The following is an 18,779-nucleotide window of genomic DNA, read 5'->3' as shown; positions in this document are numbered from 1 at the left end:
AACAAAAGAAAAAAACAATGAATTAGAAGGTGTACAAACCTTTGACTGGTACTCTGTGATGATATATAAATTCGTGCTAAAACCAATTTATCTTGCTAATAAAAATATTCAGAAAGTGTCCTTGGTTGATGCCTGGAGTGCACTAATGAGCAGGATTCAGTTTGATCAACGTATCAAATCCCTCGTCTGCTGGGCGTTGACAAATAACAAACTGATGGTCCAAATGGATAATCTGCAGGCTAGTGATTTGCCCTTGCCTACACAGTGTTGTGTTATGCTATGTTAAATGATCAAGACCAGATAATGACCCATTTACTACAGTCCTCTACGGTATATATTATGCATCATGCTCAATATTGCATTTAGTAATAGTTCTTGATAGTTTCCATATTTAGCCAACAAATGAACATCAGAAACATAAAATAATATCATAAATATTGGTTAAATTAATCTTTCTGTTCTAGATGCGTTCTTCCGAGCCCTCCCTCATTCTGCGCCATCACCAATTGAGACTCCACCTCCAGTGAGAGTAGCTCCACCTTCAAATGTGTGTCCTCTGAGGGGAGTTGATTCCAGCAGCTTCACAGCCAGCCTGAGAGAACTGGAGAGGGTGAGGATGTGAAACTGTAAAAAAAAAAAAAAAAAAGTTCATATGTATCGGGATTCTTAGAGCAAGGAGTACCTGATGAAAGGCGATTGCTTCTTTTGTCCTAATGAGCCTCATCATGCTGACAAGCTAAATGATACACCCCAATTCCAAAAAAGTTGGGACGCTGTGTAAACTGTAAATAAAAACAGAATGCGATAACTTGCAAATCATGGAAACCCGATATTTCATTGAAAATAGTACAAAGACAACATATCAAATGTTGAAACTGAGAAATTTTATTGGTTTTTGAAAAATATAGGCTCATTTTGAATTTGATGTCAGCAACACGTTTCAGAAAAGTTGGGACAGGGGCACGAAAAGACTGAAAAACTTGTGTAATGCTAAAAAACCCCAAAAGCCTAATTTGTTTAATTGGAAACAGGTCAGTAAGATGATTGGGTATAAAAGGAGCATCCCAGAGAGGCGGAGTCTCTCAGAAGTAAAGATGGGGAGGGGTTCACCGCTCTGTGAAAGACTGCGTGGGCAAACAGTGCAACAGTTTAAGAATAACGTTCCTCAATGTAAAACTGCAAAGAATTTGTGAATCACATCATCTATGGTACATAATATCATGAAAAGATTCAGAGAATCTGGAGAAATCTCTGTATGCAAGAGACAAGGCTGAAAACTGACATTGGATGCCTGTGATCTTCAGGCCCTCAGGTGACACGGCATTAAAAGCAGACACGTGTCTGTAGTGGAAATCACTGTATGGGCTCAGGAACACTTCAGAAAACCATCGTCGGTGAAAACAGTTCATTACTGCATCCACAAATGCAAGTTAAAACCAGATATAAACAATATCCAGAAACACCGCCGCCTTCTCTGGGCTCGAGCTCTTTTACGATGGACTGAGGCGAAGTGGAAAACTGTCCCGAGGTCTGACGAATCGAAAGTAGAAATTCTTTCTAGAAATCATGGACCCCACGTCCTCCAGGCTAAAGAGGAGAGGGACCATCCAGCTTGTTATCAGTGCACAGTTCAAAAGCCAGCATCTGTGATGGTATGAGGGGGCATTAGTGCACATGACATGGGGAGCTTGTACATCTGGGAAGGCATCATTAATGCTGAATGATATAAACACGCCTCACAGCAATATGCTGCCATCCAGACAAAATCTTTTTCAGGGAAGGCCTTCCTTCTTTCAGCAAGACAATGCCAAACCTCTTTCTGCACATATTAAAACTGCATGGCTCCGTAGTAAAAGAGTCCAAGTGCTAAACTGGCCTGCCTGCAGTCCAGACCTGTCTCCCGTTTAAAACATTTGGTGCATTATGAAGCATAAAATATGACAAAGGAGACCCCAAACTGTTGAGCAACTAAAATTGTATATCAGGCAAGAATGGGGCAACATTTCTCTTTCAAAACTACAGCAATCTGTCCCGTCATTTCCCAAACGTTTACAGAGTGTTGTTAAAAACAGAGGTGATGCGACACAGTAGTAAACACACCCCTGTCCCAACTTTTTTGAAACGTGTTGCTGACATCAAATTCAAAACGAGCATATATTTTTCAAACAACAATAAAATTTCTCAGTTTCAACATTTGATATGGTGTCTTTGTACTATTTTCAAAGAAATGTAACGTTTCCATGATTTGCAAATTGTTGCATTCTATTTTTATTTACAGTTTACAGCGCGTCCCAACTTTTTTGGAAGTGGGGTTGTATAATATTGGTGCTTTTGCTCTGAGATAACTACATGAAGCTCAATATGTTGGCCATAGGGTTTATCTAATAGCTTATGATGGAATAGCTTGTGATGGATACTTACGTAGGTGCACATTGTCTTTCCACAGTGTGGCTGGTACTGGGGACCAATGAACTGGGAGGACGCAGAACTGAAACTGAAAGGGAAACCAGATGGTTCTTTTCTGGTGCGAGACAGTTCAGATCCCCGATACATACTCAGCCTCAGTTTCCGCTCACAAGGAGTTACACACCACACACGCATGGAGCATTACAGAGGTAAGCAGAATACACAAGTGCGAGACACAAAATATGTAAAGATCCCTCACATGCAGAATGACAGATACATGTTTGCATGTTCAGGGACCTTCAGCTTATGGTGCCATCCGAAGTTTGAGGACCGCTGCCATTCTGTGGTGGAGTTCATAGAGCGTGCCATCATGCATTCAAAAAATGGAAAATTCCTTTACTTTCTGCGGTCACGTGTACCTGGTAAGTTTACTTTCCTGTCCTGTTCTTGGTATTTTGAAATAGGTCTCACGCAAGCTTGAAAAAATTTTTGGCCACAACTAAAGTACACTGTGCAGATGATTACAAAGCTTGTCTGGTCTCTGTCTCACAGGACTCCCACCAACCCCAGTGCAGCTGTTGTATCCAGTCTCCCGCTTCTGTAACGTCAAATCCCTGCAACACCTCTGTCGCTTCTGTATCCGACAGCTTGTCCGCATAGACCACATTCAGGAGCTCCCTCTCCCGAAGTACTGCTCTGTTTTATTTAGTTTCACACTATTCTATACTGTGGGTGGTAGAAATGGGCAACTGGACTTGCTTGAAGATTCTTGAAAACGTTTCACCTCTCGTCCAAAAGGCTTCCTCAGTTCTGTCTGACTAATAGGGAGTATCAGATATTTATCCTCTCCTGGATCAGAATCAGGAGAGGATAAATATCTGATACTCCCTATTAGTCAGACAGAACTGAGGAAGCCTTTTGGACGAGAGGTGAAACGTTTTCAAGAATCTTCAAGCAAGTCCAGTTGCCCATTTCTACCACCCACAGTTTACTATGACCTGGATGATTGAGAATCTTCACAGACACACTATTCTATCTGACTAGTGCTACAACCCCGATTCCAAAAAAGTTGGGACAAAGTACAAATTGTAAATAAAAACGGAATGCAATGATGTGGAAGTTTCAAAATTCCATATTTTATTCAGAATAGGACATAGATGACATATCAAATGTTTAAACTGAGAAAATGTATCATTTAAAGAGAAAAATTAGGTGATTTTAAATTTCATGACAACAACACATCTCAAAAAAGTTGAGACAAGGCCATGTTTCCCACTGTGAGACATCCCCTTTTCTCTTTACAACGGTCTGTAAACGTCTGGGGACTGAGGAGACAAGTTGCTCAAGTTTAGGGATAGGAATGTTAATCCATTCTTGTCTAATGTAGGATTCTAGTTGCTCAACTGTCTTAGGTCTTTTTTGTCATATCTTCCGTTTTATGATGCGCCAAATGTTTTCTATGGGTGAAAGATCTGGACTGCAGGCTGGCCAGTTCAGTACCCGGACCCTTCTTCTACGCAGCCATGATGCTGTAATTGATGCAGTATGTAGTTTGGCATTGTCATGTTGGAAAATGCAAGGTCTTCCCTGAAAGAGACGTCGTCTGGATGGGAGCATATGTTGCTCTAGAACCTGGATATACCTTTCAGCATTGATGGTGTCTTTCCAGATGTGTAAGCTGCCCATGTCACACGCACTAATACAACCCCATACCATCAGAGATGCAGGCTTCTGAACTGAGCGCTGATAACAACTTGGGTCGTCCTTTTCCTCTTTAGTCCGAACGACACGGCGTCCCTGATTTCTATAAAGAGCTTCAGATTTTGATTCGTCTGACCACACAACAGTTTTCCACTTTGCCACAATCCATTTTAAATGAGCCTTGGCCCAGAGAAGACACCGGCGCTTCTGGATCATGTTTAGATACAGCTTCTTCTTTGAACTATAGAGTTTTAGCTGGCAACAGCGGATGGCACGGTGAATTGTGTTCACAGATAATGTTCTCTGGAAATATTCCTGAGCCCATTTTGTGATTTCCAATACAGAAACATGCCTGTATGTGATGCAGTGCCGTCTAAGGGCCCGAAGATCACGGGCACCCAGTATGGTTTTCCGGCCTTGACCCTTACGCACAGAGATTCTTCCAGATTCTCTGAATCTTTTGATGATATTATGCACTGTAGATGATGATATGTTCAAACTCTTTGCAATTTTACACTGTCAAACTCCTTTCTGATATTGCTCCACTATTTGTCGGCGCAGAATTAGGGGGATTGGTGATCCTCTTCCCATCTTTACTTCTGAGAGCCGCTGCCACTCCAAGATGCTCTTTTTATACCCAGTCATGTTAATGACCTATTGACAATTGACCTAATGAGTTGCACTTTGGTCCTCCAGCTGTTCCTTTTTTGTACCTTTAACTTTTCCAGCCTCTTATTGCCCCTGTCCCAACTTTTTTGAGATGTGTTGCTGTCATGAAATTTCAAATGAGCCAATATTTGGCATGAATTTTCAAAATGTCTCACTTTCGACATTTGATATGTTGTCTATGTTCTATTGTGAATACAGTATCAGTTTTTGAGATCTGTAAATTATTGCATTCCATTTTTATTTACAATTTGTACTTTGTCCCAACTTTTTTGGAATCGGGGTTGTACTTATACTGTACTGAAAATATTCTTACTTCCTTTCTGCTCCAGACCCCTTATTACCTATCTGAAAAAGTTCTACTACTATGACCCAGAGGAAGAGATGTACCTGTCAATCAAACGTATGCGCCAGATGGCAGGTGTGGACCAAGAGCCAGAGTCTGAGACGTAGCGGGAGAGCCAGATTTGCTGTAAGAAAAGAATGAATGGGGGAAAAACTGGAAATTGGTGTTTTATTTACCAAATATGAAAGGACAAGAATGATGTGTGTTTTCCCCTTCAGGTTTTCTCTGGATGGATAGCAGATGGGATAGTGCATAGATGCTCCTGATGCAAATCTCTGCCCCAAATTCCCCATCAGTCTTCCAGCAGAAGCCAATGGACATCATCAGAATGGCTGCGAGTTGTATTAAGTCAAGATGGGGTAGTAAAATGCTGGAATACTGTCCACATGAAACTGGTCAGAGATGATCCTTCAGGCATTAGACTTACTGGACACGCACAGAACTGTGAAATGAAATGGCTAGAACATTAAATGTGATCTGGAGTTATGACATAAACCTCCATCTGTAGCTCATGAAAACTTTTTAAACTGGACACATTTGTGTATCATTTTCCTTTGTTTTTGTTCTTTTTCTCTCTGTTATCTTGGTCCCCTTTATTTGCCTGTTACCTTAAGTGTAACTTCCTCAGCCTGACTGCAGGCCATCTTTTCAGTAAAAGAAAGTAAAACTGAAAAAGGCTTTGGAATTCTTCTTCACCAACTTGCACAGCTATACTGTTACAGTACAGACTGAGCATACTGTTAAAAAAATAATAAATAAATAAATAATAGAATTATTCATTTATCTTCACCAACTGTCCTGCCCTGTCCTGTTCAGGGTTGTGATTGATCCAGTGCCTATCCCAAGACCACTGAGCACTAGACAGGGCCGTACCCTGAATGGGACGCAGCTTCATTTACGCACAGAGCAATTTAGCAATCCATCTTTCTCTGAGGTGGCAGGAAACCAGATAACCTGTGAAGACAGGGCACAAAACATGATACACACAGTACCTGAAGCTCAGGATTGAACCCAGACCAGAGTGAAGGGGAAGTGCTCCCTGCTGTGGCACCATACTGAGAATTAATCAATTTTATATGATTCACTGTAGGCTCCAGCTTGCCTGCGACCCTGTAGAACAGGATAAAGCAGCGACAGATAATGGTTGGATGGATGGATGATTCATTGAGAAACAACCAATCACTCTTTCTTATGTGTAATCGATGTCCATCAAGCAATGCGCAAACTACTGGGGTTCAATACAAATTCTGTATTGAACTAGCATTGTTGTGACTCACGTCTCGTACCAGTGACAATGACAGTCATTTGAAGACGTGAACTGTACAGTATTATTATGATAGCCGGTTGTCAAAAGGCTGTATACACACACCTAATCATAGTGCAATCCATCCCCATCCATTTTCTAAGCCAATTATCCATTGTGGGTAGCAGGTGAGCTGAAGCCAGTCCCAGCTGGCATTGGGTGAGAGGCAGGGTACACCCTGGAGGGGTCAGCGATTTATCACAGTGCTAACACAGAGACACCGACAGCTATTCATACTCTCATTCTTACCTATGGGCAATTTAGAGTAGCTAGTTGACGTAATCCACGTGTTTTTGGGCTGCGGGTGGTGGGAACCCACACAGCCACGAGGAGAACATGCAAACTTGGGGCGGCATGGTGGTGTAGTGGTTAGCACGGTCGCCTCACAGCAAGAAGGTTCCGGGTTCGAACCCAGCGGCCGACGAGGGCCTTTCCGTGTGGAGTTTGCATGTTCTCCCCATGTCTGCGTGCGTTTCCTCCGGGTGCTCCGGTTTCCCCCACAGTCCAAAGACATGCAGTTAGGTTGACGTGGGGCGGCCTTGGGCTGAGGTGCCCTTGAGCAAGGTACCGAACCCCTGACTGCTCCCCGGGCGCTCTGGTGTGGCTGCCCACTGCTCTGAGTGTGTGCGTGTGTTCACTGCTTCAGATGGGTTAAATGCAGAGGATGAATTTCACTGTGCTTGAAGTGTGCATGTGACGAATAAAGGTTCTTCTTCTTCTCAAACTCCACACAGAAAGGCCGCAACCGACTGATAGATTCGAACCCATAACCTGCTTGTTGTGACACAATGACAGCACTACCACTGCACCACCCACAGTAGTGCAATGATTACTGTTAATCCATTGAGAACATAAACTCCACAGAGTCAGATGTACAGTGACAAAGACTCTGAGTTACAGTAAATGCATAGGATTTATTAGGATGGAGACAAAATGTGAAAGTATAGCCCATTAGACAAAACTGTATCTCTAATTCTCTATACTTTGGTAAAAGTACTAAGGTCTAAGATCACTTGTAGCATCTTTAAGGCAATTCAGGTTCAAGCGGATCAAAATGGATGTCAATTACTTTTGATTGATATGTTCCAGCTGGTTCTAACTGGTCGAGCTGGACGTCAGTGAAATACGCCACCGTGTATAATTGGCTCAGTCTAGCTCGCTTATCCTGGCTCAGTGCCCGCCTTTTTTACTAAACCGCGACAAGCTATTGGTCAAGACTAGGCATATCGACAGCCTCCGTAGTGTTTAGACACGCTATTGGTCAGATCAAAACTCAATCACGAAGATGCTGTGCGTTGATTGGACAGCAATCCGATCACTCATTTCTCTACACGCAGGCGGATTGGTGGAAGGGCGCGGGCGGTCTCTAGACATAGGCTTTGCGCCTGAAGGTTTAACGGAGAGCGAATGTCGTCATGAGCGGTGGGTAGGAATTATAACGTTAGTGTTTATCTTACTATCTACTTAAAAATAAAAAATAAAAAAAAATATATTCCCGTACCCTTTACTTATTGACCACAGTGGTGCATTATCCAGACTAGCAAGAAATGTGTATCAAAATTATCTATTACACTGCAACATAGTGCACACTTCCGGAATCAGGGTGCTTTCCTGTATCAAAGAGTTTATGTGGCTAGTTCGGGGCTCGTTAGCATGCTAGCTAGCAAAGCGGAGTTCGGCTCTGCAGTTTTGCAGTTACGATGTTCAGAGTTGAGTCTCGGTGGTTTTTTTCATGCATGTTATTTCGGTGGATGTTTGCTTTGTCTTTTAAATGTAGAAGTGCGGTAAAGAAGCGTAGGAGCGACAAAGTAGCTGAAGAAAACAAGCAAAAAATACAGAAACTGAAAAACAGACTGGAGCGCCTCAGCGGTGTTAGCTTCATTAGCCTGGTTGCTAACGCGGAGTCGTTTGCTATTTCTCTGGCTTGCAGTCTGTTTTGGTTAGATGGCTGTTAGCTAAGGTTAGTTTCTGTTCATCTTTGAGGGGACACTGTCAGGTCGCGTTAGAAAACTGTGCATGCGTTTTCACCTCACACTGCTCGCTTTTAGTCAGGAGAGCGGATTTTTATTTTCATTATTAATAGTCTGTCTACTTATTATAGCTACGTAAATAGATAGTAGAGAGGTTGACTGCATGATTAACCCCAGTCATACTTAATAAGGGTTATTTATCTAGAGAATTAAACAGAATTGTTTAGGAAGCTTGTGAATTAACTACAGGTGCATGTCAAACAATTAGAAATATCATGAAAAAGTTCTTTTTTTTGTAATTTAATTCAAAAACATAAACTTTCTTATATTCCATACTCATTATATGTAAAGTGAAAAATTTGAAGCCTTTTTTTTCCTTTTCATTTAGATGATTATGCCTTTTATAGCTCATGAAAATCAGAAATCCAGTATCGTAAATGATTAGACTAATTCCTAAGATCAATCAAAAACAGAAACGTCTAACATTTATACACTCAAATACTTGGTTGGCATGTGCTCCCGTGCCTGGTCCCTTCGCCTGTCGTCTTTGTCCCAGGATCGGGCTTCTCTGTCAAGAGCAGCAAGACCTGGGAAGGCAAAGAAGATAACGACCTCGCCATCGACGGACAGCCGTAAGCGACTTGGTCGTAGCTCCTTTACCATGAATTACTGCATCAGTGCGGCGTGGCATGGAGGCGATCAGCCTGTGGCACTGCTGAGGTATTACTGAAGCCCATGTTGCCTTCAGCTTGTCTGTATTTTTGGGTCGTGTGCTTCTCATCTTCCTCTTGACAATACCCCATAGATTCTCTATAGGGTTCAGGTCAGGCAAGTTGGCTGGCTAGTCAAGCACACTAATATCATGGTCAACAAACCATTTGGTAGTAGGTTTGGCACTGCGGGCAGGTGCTGAGTCCTGCTGGAAAAGGAAATCGGCATCTCCATAAAGCTCGTCAGTAAATGGAAGCAGAAAGTGCTCGAAAATCTCCTGGGAGACAGCTGCGTTGACTTTGGACTTGATAAAACACAGTGGCCAGCAGATAACATGGGACCCCAAATCATCACCGACTGCAGAAACTTCACACTGGACTTCAAACACCTTGGATTCTGTGCCTCTCCGCTCTTCCTCCAGACTCTAGGACTGTGATTTCCAAATGAAATGCAAAATTTACTTTCATCTGAAAAGAGGACTTTGGACCACTGAGCAACAGTCCAGTTCTTTCTCTCCTTAGCCCAGGTAAGACACTTCTGATATCGTCTCTGGTTCAGGAGTGGCTTGATATTAGGAATGTGACAGTTCTCGCCCCTTTCCTGAAGACACGTGTGTGGTCGCTCTTGATGCACTGCCACCAGCCTCAGTCCACTCCTTATGGAGCTCTTCCAAGTTCTTGACTCAACTTTTCTTGACAAACCTCTCAAGGCTGCGGTCATCTCTGTTGCTTGTGCATCTTTTCCAGCCAACCTTTTCAGCAATGACGACCTGTGGCTTAACCTCCTTAAGTGGTGTTGATCGTCTTCTGGACAACTGTCAAGTCAGCAGTCTTCCCCATGATTGTGATTTCGTGAACTGAACTAGGCCAAGAGATGCGTTGTATTTATACTGTTTGAATAGTAATTTACTCAAAATGAAATATTCTCATATTTGGAAATGTGTTTTTTTTTTTTTGCTGTAGGCCATTACTGAAATTAAAAAAAAATAGCTTGAAACATTTTACTTTACATCCCATGAGTCTAGACTATATTAAATTTTCACTTTCTTAGATAACTGATGGAAAATATTGAACTTTTTCACCATATTCTAATAGTTTGTGATGCACCTGTAAGTATGTGTATCAACTGGTTAATCATATCACACAATCTCATCTATGAGCATGAACTTGAGGTCGGGGGGATGTGATGCTTTTTCAGGATTTGTTTTTAATTCTAAAACTCTGCAAAGTCCCTGCGAACGAATGATTTTGTGCATTCTGGTCTGTTTACATGTAACACCTCTTTAGCTATGCCCATTTGACTGTGAAATTGCATGAGTGTCTTTTTAAAGGTGCAGTAGTACGCTTCCTGGTCCGGAAAGCTTGTTTGTGTTTGGATGTGTTTGCTGTCATTCAGTTTATAGACGCGCTGTAGGCCACCGTACATCCTGGGTGGGAATCATTCAAATGTAGACCTTCGAGACCTAGGCTGAATCTGAATACTCAACGTGCACCAATGATGTTTAAGTACCTACTACCGGATCATTATTTTTAGTAGTTTCTGTAGGTTTGTGAGTGAGTAGTAAGGATGTACTCCGCTGCCGTCTTGCCTGTTTTTTGACCCGGATGTTTACAGATGATGTATGCCAGGAAAATTACCTTTTGTTTGATTCGATAAACTATTTTTGCAAAGGCAGAAATGTTTAAACTGTTCCTCATACTTGGATTTGTACCTCGCCAGAGACACCTCTTCACCAGCTTCACTTCAGTCTGCCACCTCCTTTCTCTTTTTCCCAGAGAATTATTATTCTTTGGTTATTTGGGCGGCGGCACGGTGGTGTAGTGGTTAGCGCTGTCGCCTCACAGCAAGAAGGTCCGGGTTCGAGCCCCGTGGCCGGCGAGGGCCTTTCTGTGCGGAGTTTGCATGTTCTCCCCGTGTCCGCGTGGGTTTCCTCCGGGTGCTCCGGTTTCCCCCACAGTCCAAAGACATGCAGGTTAGGTTAACTGGTGACTCTAAATTGACCGTAGGTGTGAATGGTTGTCTGTGTCTATGTGTCAGCCCTGTGATGACCTGGCGACTTGTCCAGGGTGTACCCCGCCTTTCGCCCGTAGTCAGCTGGGATAGGCTCCAGCTTGCCTGCGACCCTGTAGAACAGGATAAAGCGGCTAGAGATAATGAGATGAGATGAGGAGGTTATTTGGGCTCCAGCTGACTTACGAGATAGCAAAGTGTAGTATGTTTGCGCGCTTCGGATGTAGTAAATCATCCAGGTATTGTTTGACGATTATTAAGTCCCTACTGAGTATTCGGACATCCTACAGATTATACGTGCTGCTTTTTACATACTATATAGTAAGGCTGTATGAGTGTTCAGATGTGCCTATTGTCATTCAGTTTATAGACACTGAGCTACTGTAGATCCTGGAGGTGGTACTTCATGAATATGGGCAGGAGTCATTCAATTGTTGATCTTGGATACCTAATCCTGACAAAAAGAGAAGGCCGAAGTTTTCAGGGTTCAATTCCAGTTATAAGGGCACTCAAGTCACCTCACCAGTTAATTAGCAGATTTAGTCCAGACTCCAGTCCCCCGGAATTGTAATGGGAGAACCCTGAGCTAGTTTAATTTTTTTTTTTTCAAAACATGTTCAACATGGGTGTGTGTTTTTACAAAAGGCCCAGAACGAAAGCTGTGTAGACAACACTAACATAAAGTTGATTAGAAGTGCAGTTCAAAGTTTGGTCCACATCTCTTTCAACATAGCAGCTTTTTTTAACTTCAAATTTGACCACTTGCTAAAAGTTCTGTGTCGTGTGTGTGTGTGTGTGTGTGTGTGTGTGTTTTTTTTTTGTTTGTTTGTTTTTCCCCCTCTTTCTTCTTCTCTCTCCCCCAAGATCAAAAGGACAGTATGGCCACCACAGTTGCTGTCAGTCCCAGTGAATATCTTCAGCCCTCGACCACCACCTCTCAAGTAAGAACTCTCACTTTTGTAATATCATTGTGTGTCCTCATTGCAACTGGTCTTCGGTATGGGTTCTGTTTTGTTTCTTGGTCTAGTTTCATAATACTTTCTGAAATTGGGGCCTGTGAAAATGGTAGCTAGCATAATATGAGAAAGTATAGCATGTTACGTGCCTGAATATAGACACAAACAAGGTGACTGCGTGTAGTATGCAGTTGAGGGGGTGTTTGTTTTGCCCATGTTTCTCAGTGTTGCCACCATACCTGCTTGTTTGTGATTTTGAAAAGGTCCTGTGTTTTTGTGGATGCTTATTAACCCGACTAGTTAACGTGTTCAAGCAGTTGGTAGGACTCAGAATGAGTAGTGAGTGTTTATAGTTTCAGCGTCAAGGTGTAAAGCACATTAAGCGTCAGTATACATATCAAGTAAATGGTTTTGTTTTGCAAAATCGGTAGCAAGTAGGGATTTCTTTCTCTGGTGGTTGAAAAAGAGAAAATAAATTGCTGGTCACTAACTAGTCTATCGAGCTGTGATTTAAAATAAATAAATCATGTATATCAGGGCTCGAAATTCATATATTTTTTTCACCAGCCAGCCGGACTAGTTCCCTTCCAAAGTAACTCACCAAACAGAAAATCAACTCGCCAAAATTTGGTCATGTATGAATTTTACTTCTGTCAAAAATAACACAGAAGAGAGTAGTTACCATTGTTCATGACTAATGTGCATTTATTTCAAGACCCGAGTATTTTGATACTGTTGCTAAATACATAAATGAGAACAACACAGAGCACCATAATATAATCCAAAAAAAATGCCGGATGACTGACCCCTTACTAGTTCTTTTAGGAACCAATTCGTCCGCTTCCGTTTTTAATTTGTCGCTGAAATTGACTGAGCTTCCACGGTAGCCTGTGCAACACCAGCGATTGCACGAACTGAGTCAGCGCTGTAAACCGAAACTAGGAAATCTTCCAGTGTTGCCAGATACTGCTGACGTTTTCCAGTGCAAAATATGTTCAAAAACCGCCCAAAATGTACTCGATGCCTATCTTGCAAAGTAAAAATATGCAGCTAAAGACCAGTAATGCTATTTGTAAATCGAACAACAGTGCAAACAACTTCTAAATGGCAACATGAGATTGTCAGTGCTGGAGGTGAAAAATCTGCTGTCTGGTACTTGGCTCCGTATGGTTGAATCAGATTATAACTTTGCAATCACCTGCTGTGTTCTGAATCCTACATGCACCAGTAGGTTACGCACACGCATAATATTATGTAGGCTATGTTCGGCTATCTAACATCTGCATTGCTGAGGTTTATTTTTTATTTGTCTTTTATTTATTCTGTTTGTTTTATTAATTTTATAGGCCTAGTTATTCTGCTTAATTTATTTTTGTCTACATCCATGTATTTTCTTCATCTGTTCTCCTGGTTTTTGTGGATTTGTTAGATTGTACCTGTTTTATATACTTCAATTAAAAAAAGTGAGGCTCCGATGCATGGCTGAATGTAACATGAGAAGAGAAAATGGAGAATGGATTGCGTCATTCTTATTTACTAGTTTATGAGTTCAGTTTCTGCACTACATTACACACATTCATATTAGTCTTACAGTTACATCAACTTTTCTTTGTTTAAATAATACTTAATGAGATTAATGTTTATTGTTAATGATTAATTTAGGCCAATGCTCTGTGTCGTGTGATGCCCACGATCTCTGATTGGGTCACAGAAGTGTTTAATATGGATTGGATGTAGACTAGTGGACGTAGATAGTACATAGAATGTGCTGCATCAAAGTCCTTCTAAGGCTATATAATGCCGCTTTTCCACTACAAACGCGGCTGAGTCGGGCTGAGCGGGGCTGTTGGAGTTGCATTTCGACTACAACCGCACTGAACCGTGCTGGCTGGAAGTGGGTGGACACATTGGGTGGAGTTAGCGAAAGTGGGTGGACGTCAGGTGATGTCGTTAAGCAGCGCAAACAGTGACATCAGTGATCTTTTAAGCGGTAGTCTCACGACCCGGAGAGTAAACAATAAACATGGAGGACATGGAGTCGTTAGTGTTGCTGGTCTTGGTGCTGTGGCTTGTTGTCACCGACAACGCCAACAGATGCTGGCAAGAGCGTATAGATGAGGCGAGGCGCATAAGGCTTCAGAAATTCTCGTAATTCGTAATTCTTCTCCTTCCGGGTTTGCGGTGTTTACAGATCCCAGCGCGCTCGCGGGGCGTGTGTGGGCATGTGAGGACACTCCTCCTCACCAATCAGTGCACAGGGGAGTGTCTGCTCACGCCCCCAACCTCACTCGGCACGGCTTGGCTCGCTTCAGCCCCACTCCAAAACGGTGCGAGTTTTAGGGGCTAAGCAGGGCTGAAGCGAGCTGAGTCGTGCTGGTTTTTGGTAGTCGAAACGCGAGCCGTGTCGGGCTGAAGCGAGCTGAAGTGAGCTGAAAAAGGGTAGTGGAAAAGGGCCATAAGTGTCTCTGGCTGCATTCTCACACAGAACGTTGGTGAGAAATATTTATAAACATCTGATAAAAACCCGCCGAACTAACGTCAAACCTGCCAAATTTTTGTCAACCAGCCCAGGCCATTTTTTGCCCGCAAAGTAGAATTCAAAACCGGCAATCTGGCAACACTGGCTGTAAACTAAAACTAGAAAATTTTCCCGCAAGTTCCTTTCAGCACAGAGATGTCGCCCGGGATTGGTTGACGAGTGTGTGACTTTTTTTTTTTTTTTTTACCCTTAGGCAGCCTCTCACGTTACTGCCTGAGGGACAGGGAGAAAACCACCGGAAAAGGTTTTAAACAAACACGAAACAAACGCAAGTCGGCAGATGACCATAAAATACTCGATAGTTACGAAAGAATTTTATGTATCTCACACAGAATTTTCAGAGATGTATGGAGTATATTCAATATATCGCACAGCCCTATTCATATATATATTTTTTTATTTTCAACTAGCCAGCCGGGCTGGCTAGTGAAAGGAATTACTCGCCAAATGACAAATTCAGGGTTCCTACGCAGTATGGAAAAGTATGGAATTTTATTTTAGTATTTTCCAGGTCTGGAAAAGTATGGAAAATGGAAATTAGGGTATGGAGAAATATTTGTGTTTCCAGACCTTTGCCGCTACATAGTAAAATGAAGCTCAACATTCTGACATTCAGTTGAATTGTGCCAAAGAAATGTGTTGAAATGCGGAGGGAGGGAAACGGGTGTTCTGTTGTACTGGCATGCGCTCCGCCACACCCCCTGAACCTGCTTGCTTCTTGCAAGACTTTGGACAAGACGCAGGAAAACCCCCTGCTACAAAACGCCTCTTGAACACGTGTGAACACACATCATAGCTCCAGTCAGTGTAAAAATGCTTATGGCTTATTTGGCAGTGTTGCCAGAATTTGCTAGAAAAATAAGGCACATGAACCCTGAAAACAAGCGACCCAAGACAAAAAAAAAAACTGCCAACAAAAATATGAAGGCTGTGTACGCAAACATACATATAAACTGAACAATGCTGTTATTACATTATTATTATAATTACATTACATTTAGTTGTCGCTTTTATCCAAAGCCACTTACAGTTATTACAGGGTACAACATGGTTACAACCTGGAGCAATGTGGGGTTAAATGCCTTGCTCAAGGGCACTGCAGCCATTACATACTGGTTAGGGTGGCCACGTCTCGGCCACGTCTGCCATCTCTTGGTATGTGGACAAAATGCGATCTACAGTGGAACTAACACAGGGCCTTCATAAAACACAATAGTAAATACAAAAAATGCCATAATGACTGTTTTCAAATTAGAAGCTTCAGTAAACTTGTGTGTGCACAACATACAGGGTGTCCTGAAAAAATGTATACACACTTTTTGAATCATTGTGAAGTAGGTGTTTATTAAAATTCATTTCATTTTCAAGGTGTAATAGAATTTACAGACATCACTTTATTGTTTTATCACTGCCTCTAACTGATGTTTATAGTCTACGCTATGAGACCTGCAGCAGTCACTGAAAGTGAATGTCCAAAAATACCAAGAGAATTGAATGTGATTTGCATTGTCAGCAGCGACTGGACCAGAATGGATGTCAGTTTGAGAACAGGCGGTGACTAAATAATAAAATGTCTGTAAATTCTATTACTCTTTGAAAATTAAATGGATTTTAATAAACACATACAGTACAGTGATTAAAAGTGTGTATACATTTTTTTTCGGGACATCCTGTATGTGCTTGACATCTTCACACACCTGCGTTTTAATGTCTTGAAGTGTGCATCAGATACGTGTGCGTCAGAGTGGCATCCTGTATTTTGTGTAATGTGTGTATATATATTTATGACAAAAACAGGGCACTGATACAAATTTTAGGCCAAGCTAAATATGGTATGCATTTTGGTGGTATGTCATAATGTGAGTACCTGTTTGATTTTCAAGTAATTATTTTAAATATATGAGTAGTTGTTTGCTCGCTGAAGTCTCCAAACCTGAGAATTTGAGTATGGAAAAAGTCTGGAATTTTAAATTTGAAAATGTGTAGGAACCCTGCAAATTAAGTCGCTTCGGGTGACCGGACCACCGCGAATTTCGAGCCGTGTGCGCGTGTGTAATATAAAAATGTGTGTGTGTGTTATTTACCACCTGGGAGGTCCGTATGGTGAAATACCGTGACCGAGGTCTTGAAAGTACTGAGCGAGGCCCTCTGGGCCGAGGTCAGTGTTCAAGGCCGAGGTCACGGTATTTCACCATACAGACCGACCTTAAGCTGGTAAATAATATATTTATTTTTTTCTTTACCAAATTCTAACAGAAAACGAGAGCGCCCGAAAGGGAAAACCAAGCCGAGCCGCCATTTTGAATCCTCATTCACGGCTGTAATGCAAATGGCTTCCTCCTCGGTATACAAGTGCACTTCCATGGCAGGAAAAAAACTACATTTTGCCGCCTATGTAGTCCCCTATTTATACAAAATTAAGTCATTCAGGATTCAGCCATGTTTTTGCTCGGCGTTAGCAAGTTAGAGGTTTTTAGCTTTCTCCTGAAATGTTTTTTCTTTTATTTCTTCTTTCTCAGGGTAGTAAAACTCGCTTTCGCTGTGAACACTGTCGTTATCGCTATCCATGCTGTAAAATTAATGCTATTCTCCTGAGAAATGCAAGCAAAAATGTATACGATTTTTGATTATCTTATAAATCTTATTAAAAAAATGTTGACAAAAAATGCTACTGTGTTTGTTGTTGTGAATGAGCAAGTCGCCTGAGGTCCATAGCTGGGGTCCGTAACTGAGGTCCGTATCGTAGGATACGGACCCGCTCGCCAGCCAATCAGAGCACAGGATTTGATGGAAACCGGACCACGAAAAAAAATGTTATTTACCAGCTGGGAGGTCCGTATGGTGAAATACCGTGACCGAGGTCTTGAAAGTACTGAGCGAGGCCCTCTGGGCCGAGGTCAGTGTTCAAGGCCGAGGTCACGGTATTTCACCATACGGACCGACCTTAAGCTGGTAAATAATATATTTATTTTTTTCTTTACCAAATTCTAACAGAAAACGAGAGCGCCCAAAAGGGAAAACCAAGCCGAGCTGCCATTTTGAATCCTCATTCACGGCTGTAATGCAAATGGCTTCCTCCTCGGTATACAAGTGCACTTCCATGGCAGGAAAAAACTACATTTTGCTGCCTATGTAGTCCCCTGTTTATACAAAATTAAGTCATTCAGGATTCAGCCATGTTTTTGCTCGGCGTTAGCAAGTTAGAGATTTTTAGCTTTTTCCTGAAATGTTTTTTCTTTTATTTCTTCTTTCTCAGGGTAGTAAAACTCGCTTTCGCTGTGAACACTGTCGTTATCGCTATCCATGCTGTAAAATTAATGCTATTCTCCTGAGAAATGCAAGCAAAAATGTATACGATTTTTGATAATCTTATAAATCTTATTAAAAAAATGTTGACAAAAAATGCTACTATGTTTGTTGTTGTGAATGAGCAAGTCGCCTGAGGTCCATAGCTGGGGTCCGTAACTGAGGTCCGTATAGTAGGATACGGACCCGCTCGCCAGCCAATCAGAGCTCAGGATTTGATGGAAACCGGACCACGAAAAAAAATGTTATTTACCAGCTGGGAGGTCCGTATCGTGAAATACCGTGAACGAGGTCTTGAAAGTACTGAGCGAGGCCCTCTGGGCTGAGGTCAGTATTTAAGGCCGAGGTCACAGTATTTCACCATACGGACCGACCTTAAGCTGGTAAGTAATATATTTATTTTTTTCTTTACCAAATTCTAACAGAAAACGAGAGCGCCCAAAAGGGAAAACCAAGCCGAGCTGTCATTTTGAATCCTCATTCACGGCTGTAATGCAAATGGCTTCCTCCTCGGTATACAAGTGCACTTCCATGGCAGGAAAAAAACTACATTTTGCTGCCTATGTAGTCCCCTGTTTATACAAAATTAAGTCATTCAGGATTCAGCCATGTTTTTGCTCGGCGTTAGCAAGTTAGAGGTTTTTAGCTTTCTCCTGAAATGTTTTTTCTTTTATTTCTTCTTCCTCAGGGTAGTAAAACTCGCTATTGCTGTGAGCACTGTCGTTATCCATGATGTAAAATTAATGCTATTCTCCTGAGAAATGCGAAAATAAATGTTTTTTTTTTTTTTAAGATTTTTTTGGGGGCTTTTTTTCACCTTTTATTGGATAGGACAGTGTAGAGACAGGACAGGAAATGAGCGGGA

General features: G+C 42.0%; 2 protein-coding genes across 6 annotated transcripts in view; both read left to right on the top strand.

Moving 5' to 3' along the window:
* Positions 1 to 5,752, top strand: part of socs7 (suppressor of cytokine signaling 7) — a 29,312-nt gene extending 23,560 nt beyond the window's left edge. For both annotated transcript variants that reach the window (XM_060941723.1, XM_060941722.1), the window contains 6 exons: positions 465 to 610; positions 2,447 to 2,615; positions 2,700 to 2,828; positions 2,959 to 3,094; positions 5,106 to 5,245; positions 5,338 to 5,752. In XM_060941723.1, the coding sequence (XP_060797706.1) occupies positions 465 to 610; positions 2,447 to 2,615; positions 2,700 to 2,828; positions 2,959 to 3,094; positions 5,106 to 5,226 (701 nt within the window). In that variant the 3' untranslated portion in view covers positions 5,227 to 5,245; positions 5,338 to 5,752. The remainder of the gene's footprint in view (positions 1 to 464; positions 611 to 2,446; positions 2,616 to 2,699; positions 2,829 to 2,958; positions 3,095 to 5,105; positions 5,246 to 5,337) is intronic.
* A 2,022-nt stretch (positions 5,753 to 7,774) lies between these two features.
* Positions 7,775 to 18,779, top strand: part of sp2 (sp2 transcription factor) — a 31,516-nt gene continuing 20,511 nt past the window's right edge. The window contains exons 1-2 of one of the 4 annotated variants that reach the window (XM_060941718.1): positions 7,775 to 7,844; positions 11,978 to 12,054. In XM_060941718.1, coding sequence (XP_060797701.1) covers positions 7,838 to 7,844; positions 11,978 to 12,054 — 84 coding nt within the window. In that variant the 5' untranslated portion in view covers positions 7,775 to 7,837. Of the gene's footprint in view, positions 7,863 to 8,054; positions 8,383 to 11,977; positions 12,055 to 18,779 lie in introns of those variants that run through there. The other 3 variants (XM_060941720.1, XM_060941719.1, XM_060941721.1) reach the window with 3 other exon arrangements.

This window comes from Neoarius graeffei, chromosome 15 (assembly GCF_027579695.1).
Source record: "Neoarius graeffei isolate fNeoGra1 chromosome 15, fNeoGra1.pri, whole genome shotgun sequence".
Lineage (NCBI taxonomy): Eukaryota > Metazoa > Chordata > Actinopteri > Siluriformes > Ariidae > Neoarius > Neoarius graeffei.
Note: the sequence above shows the minus strand (reverse complement) of the source record. Positions and strands in the feature narration are given on the sequence as shown.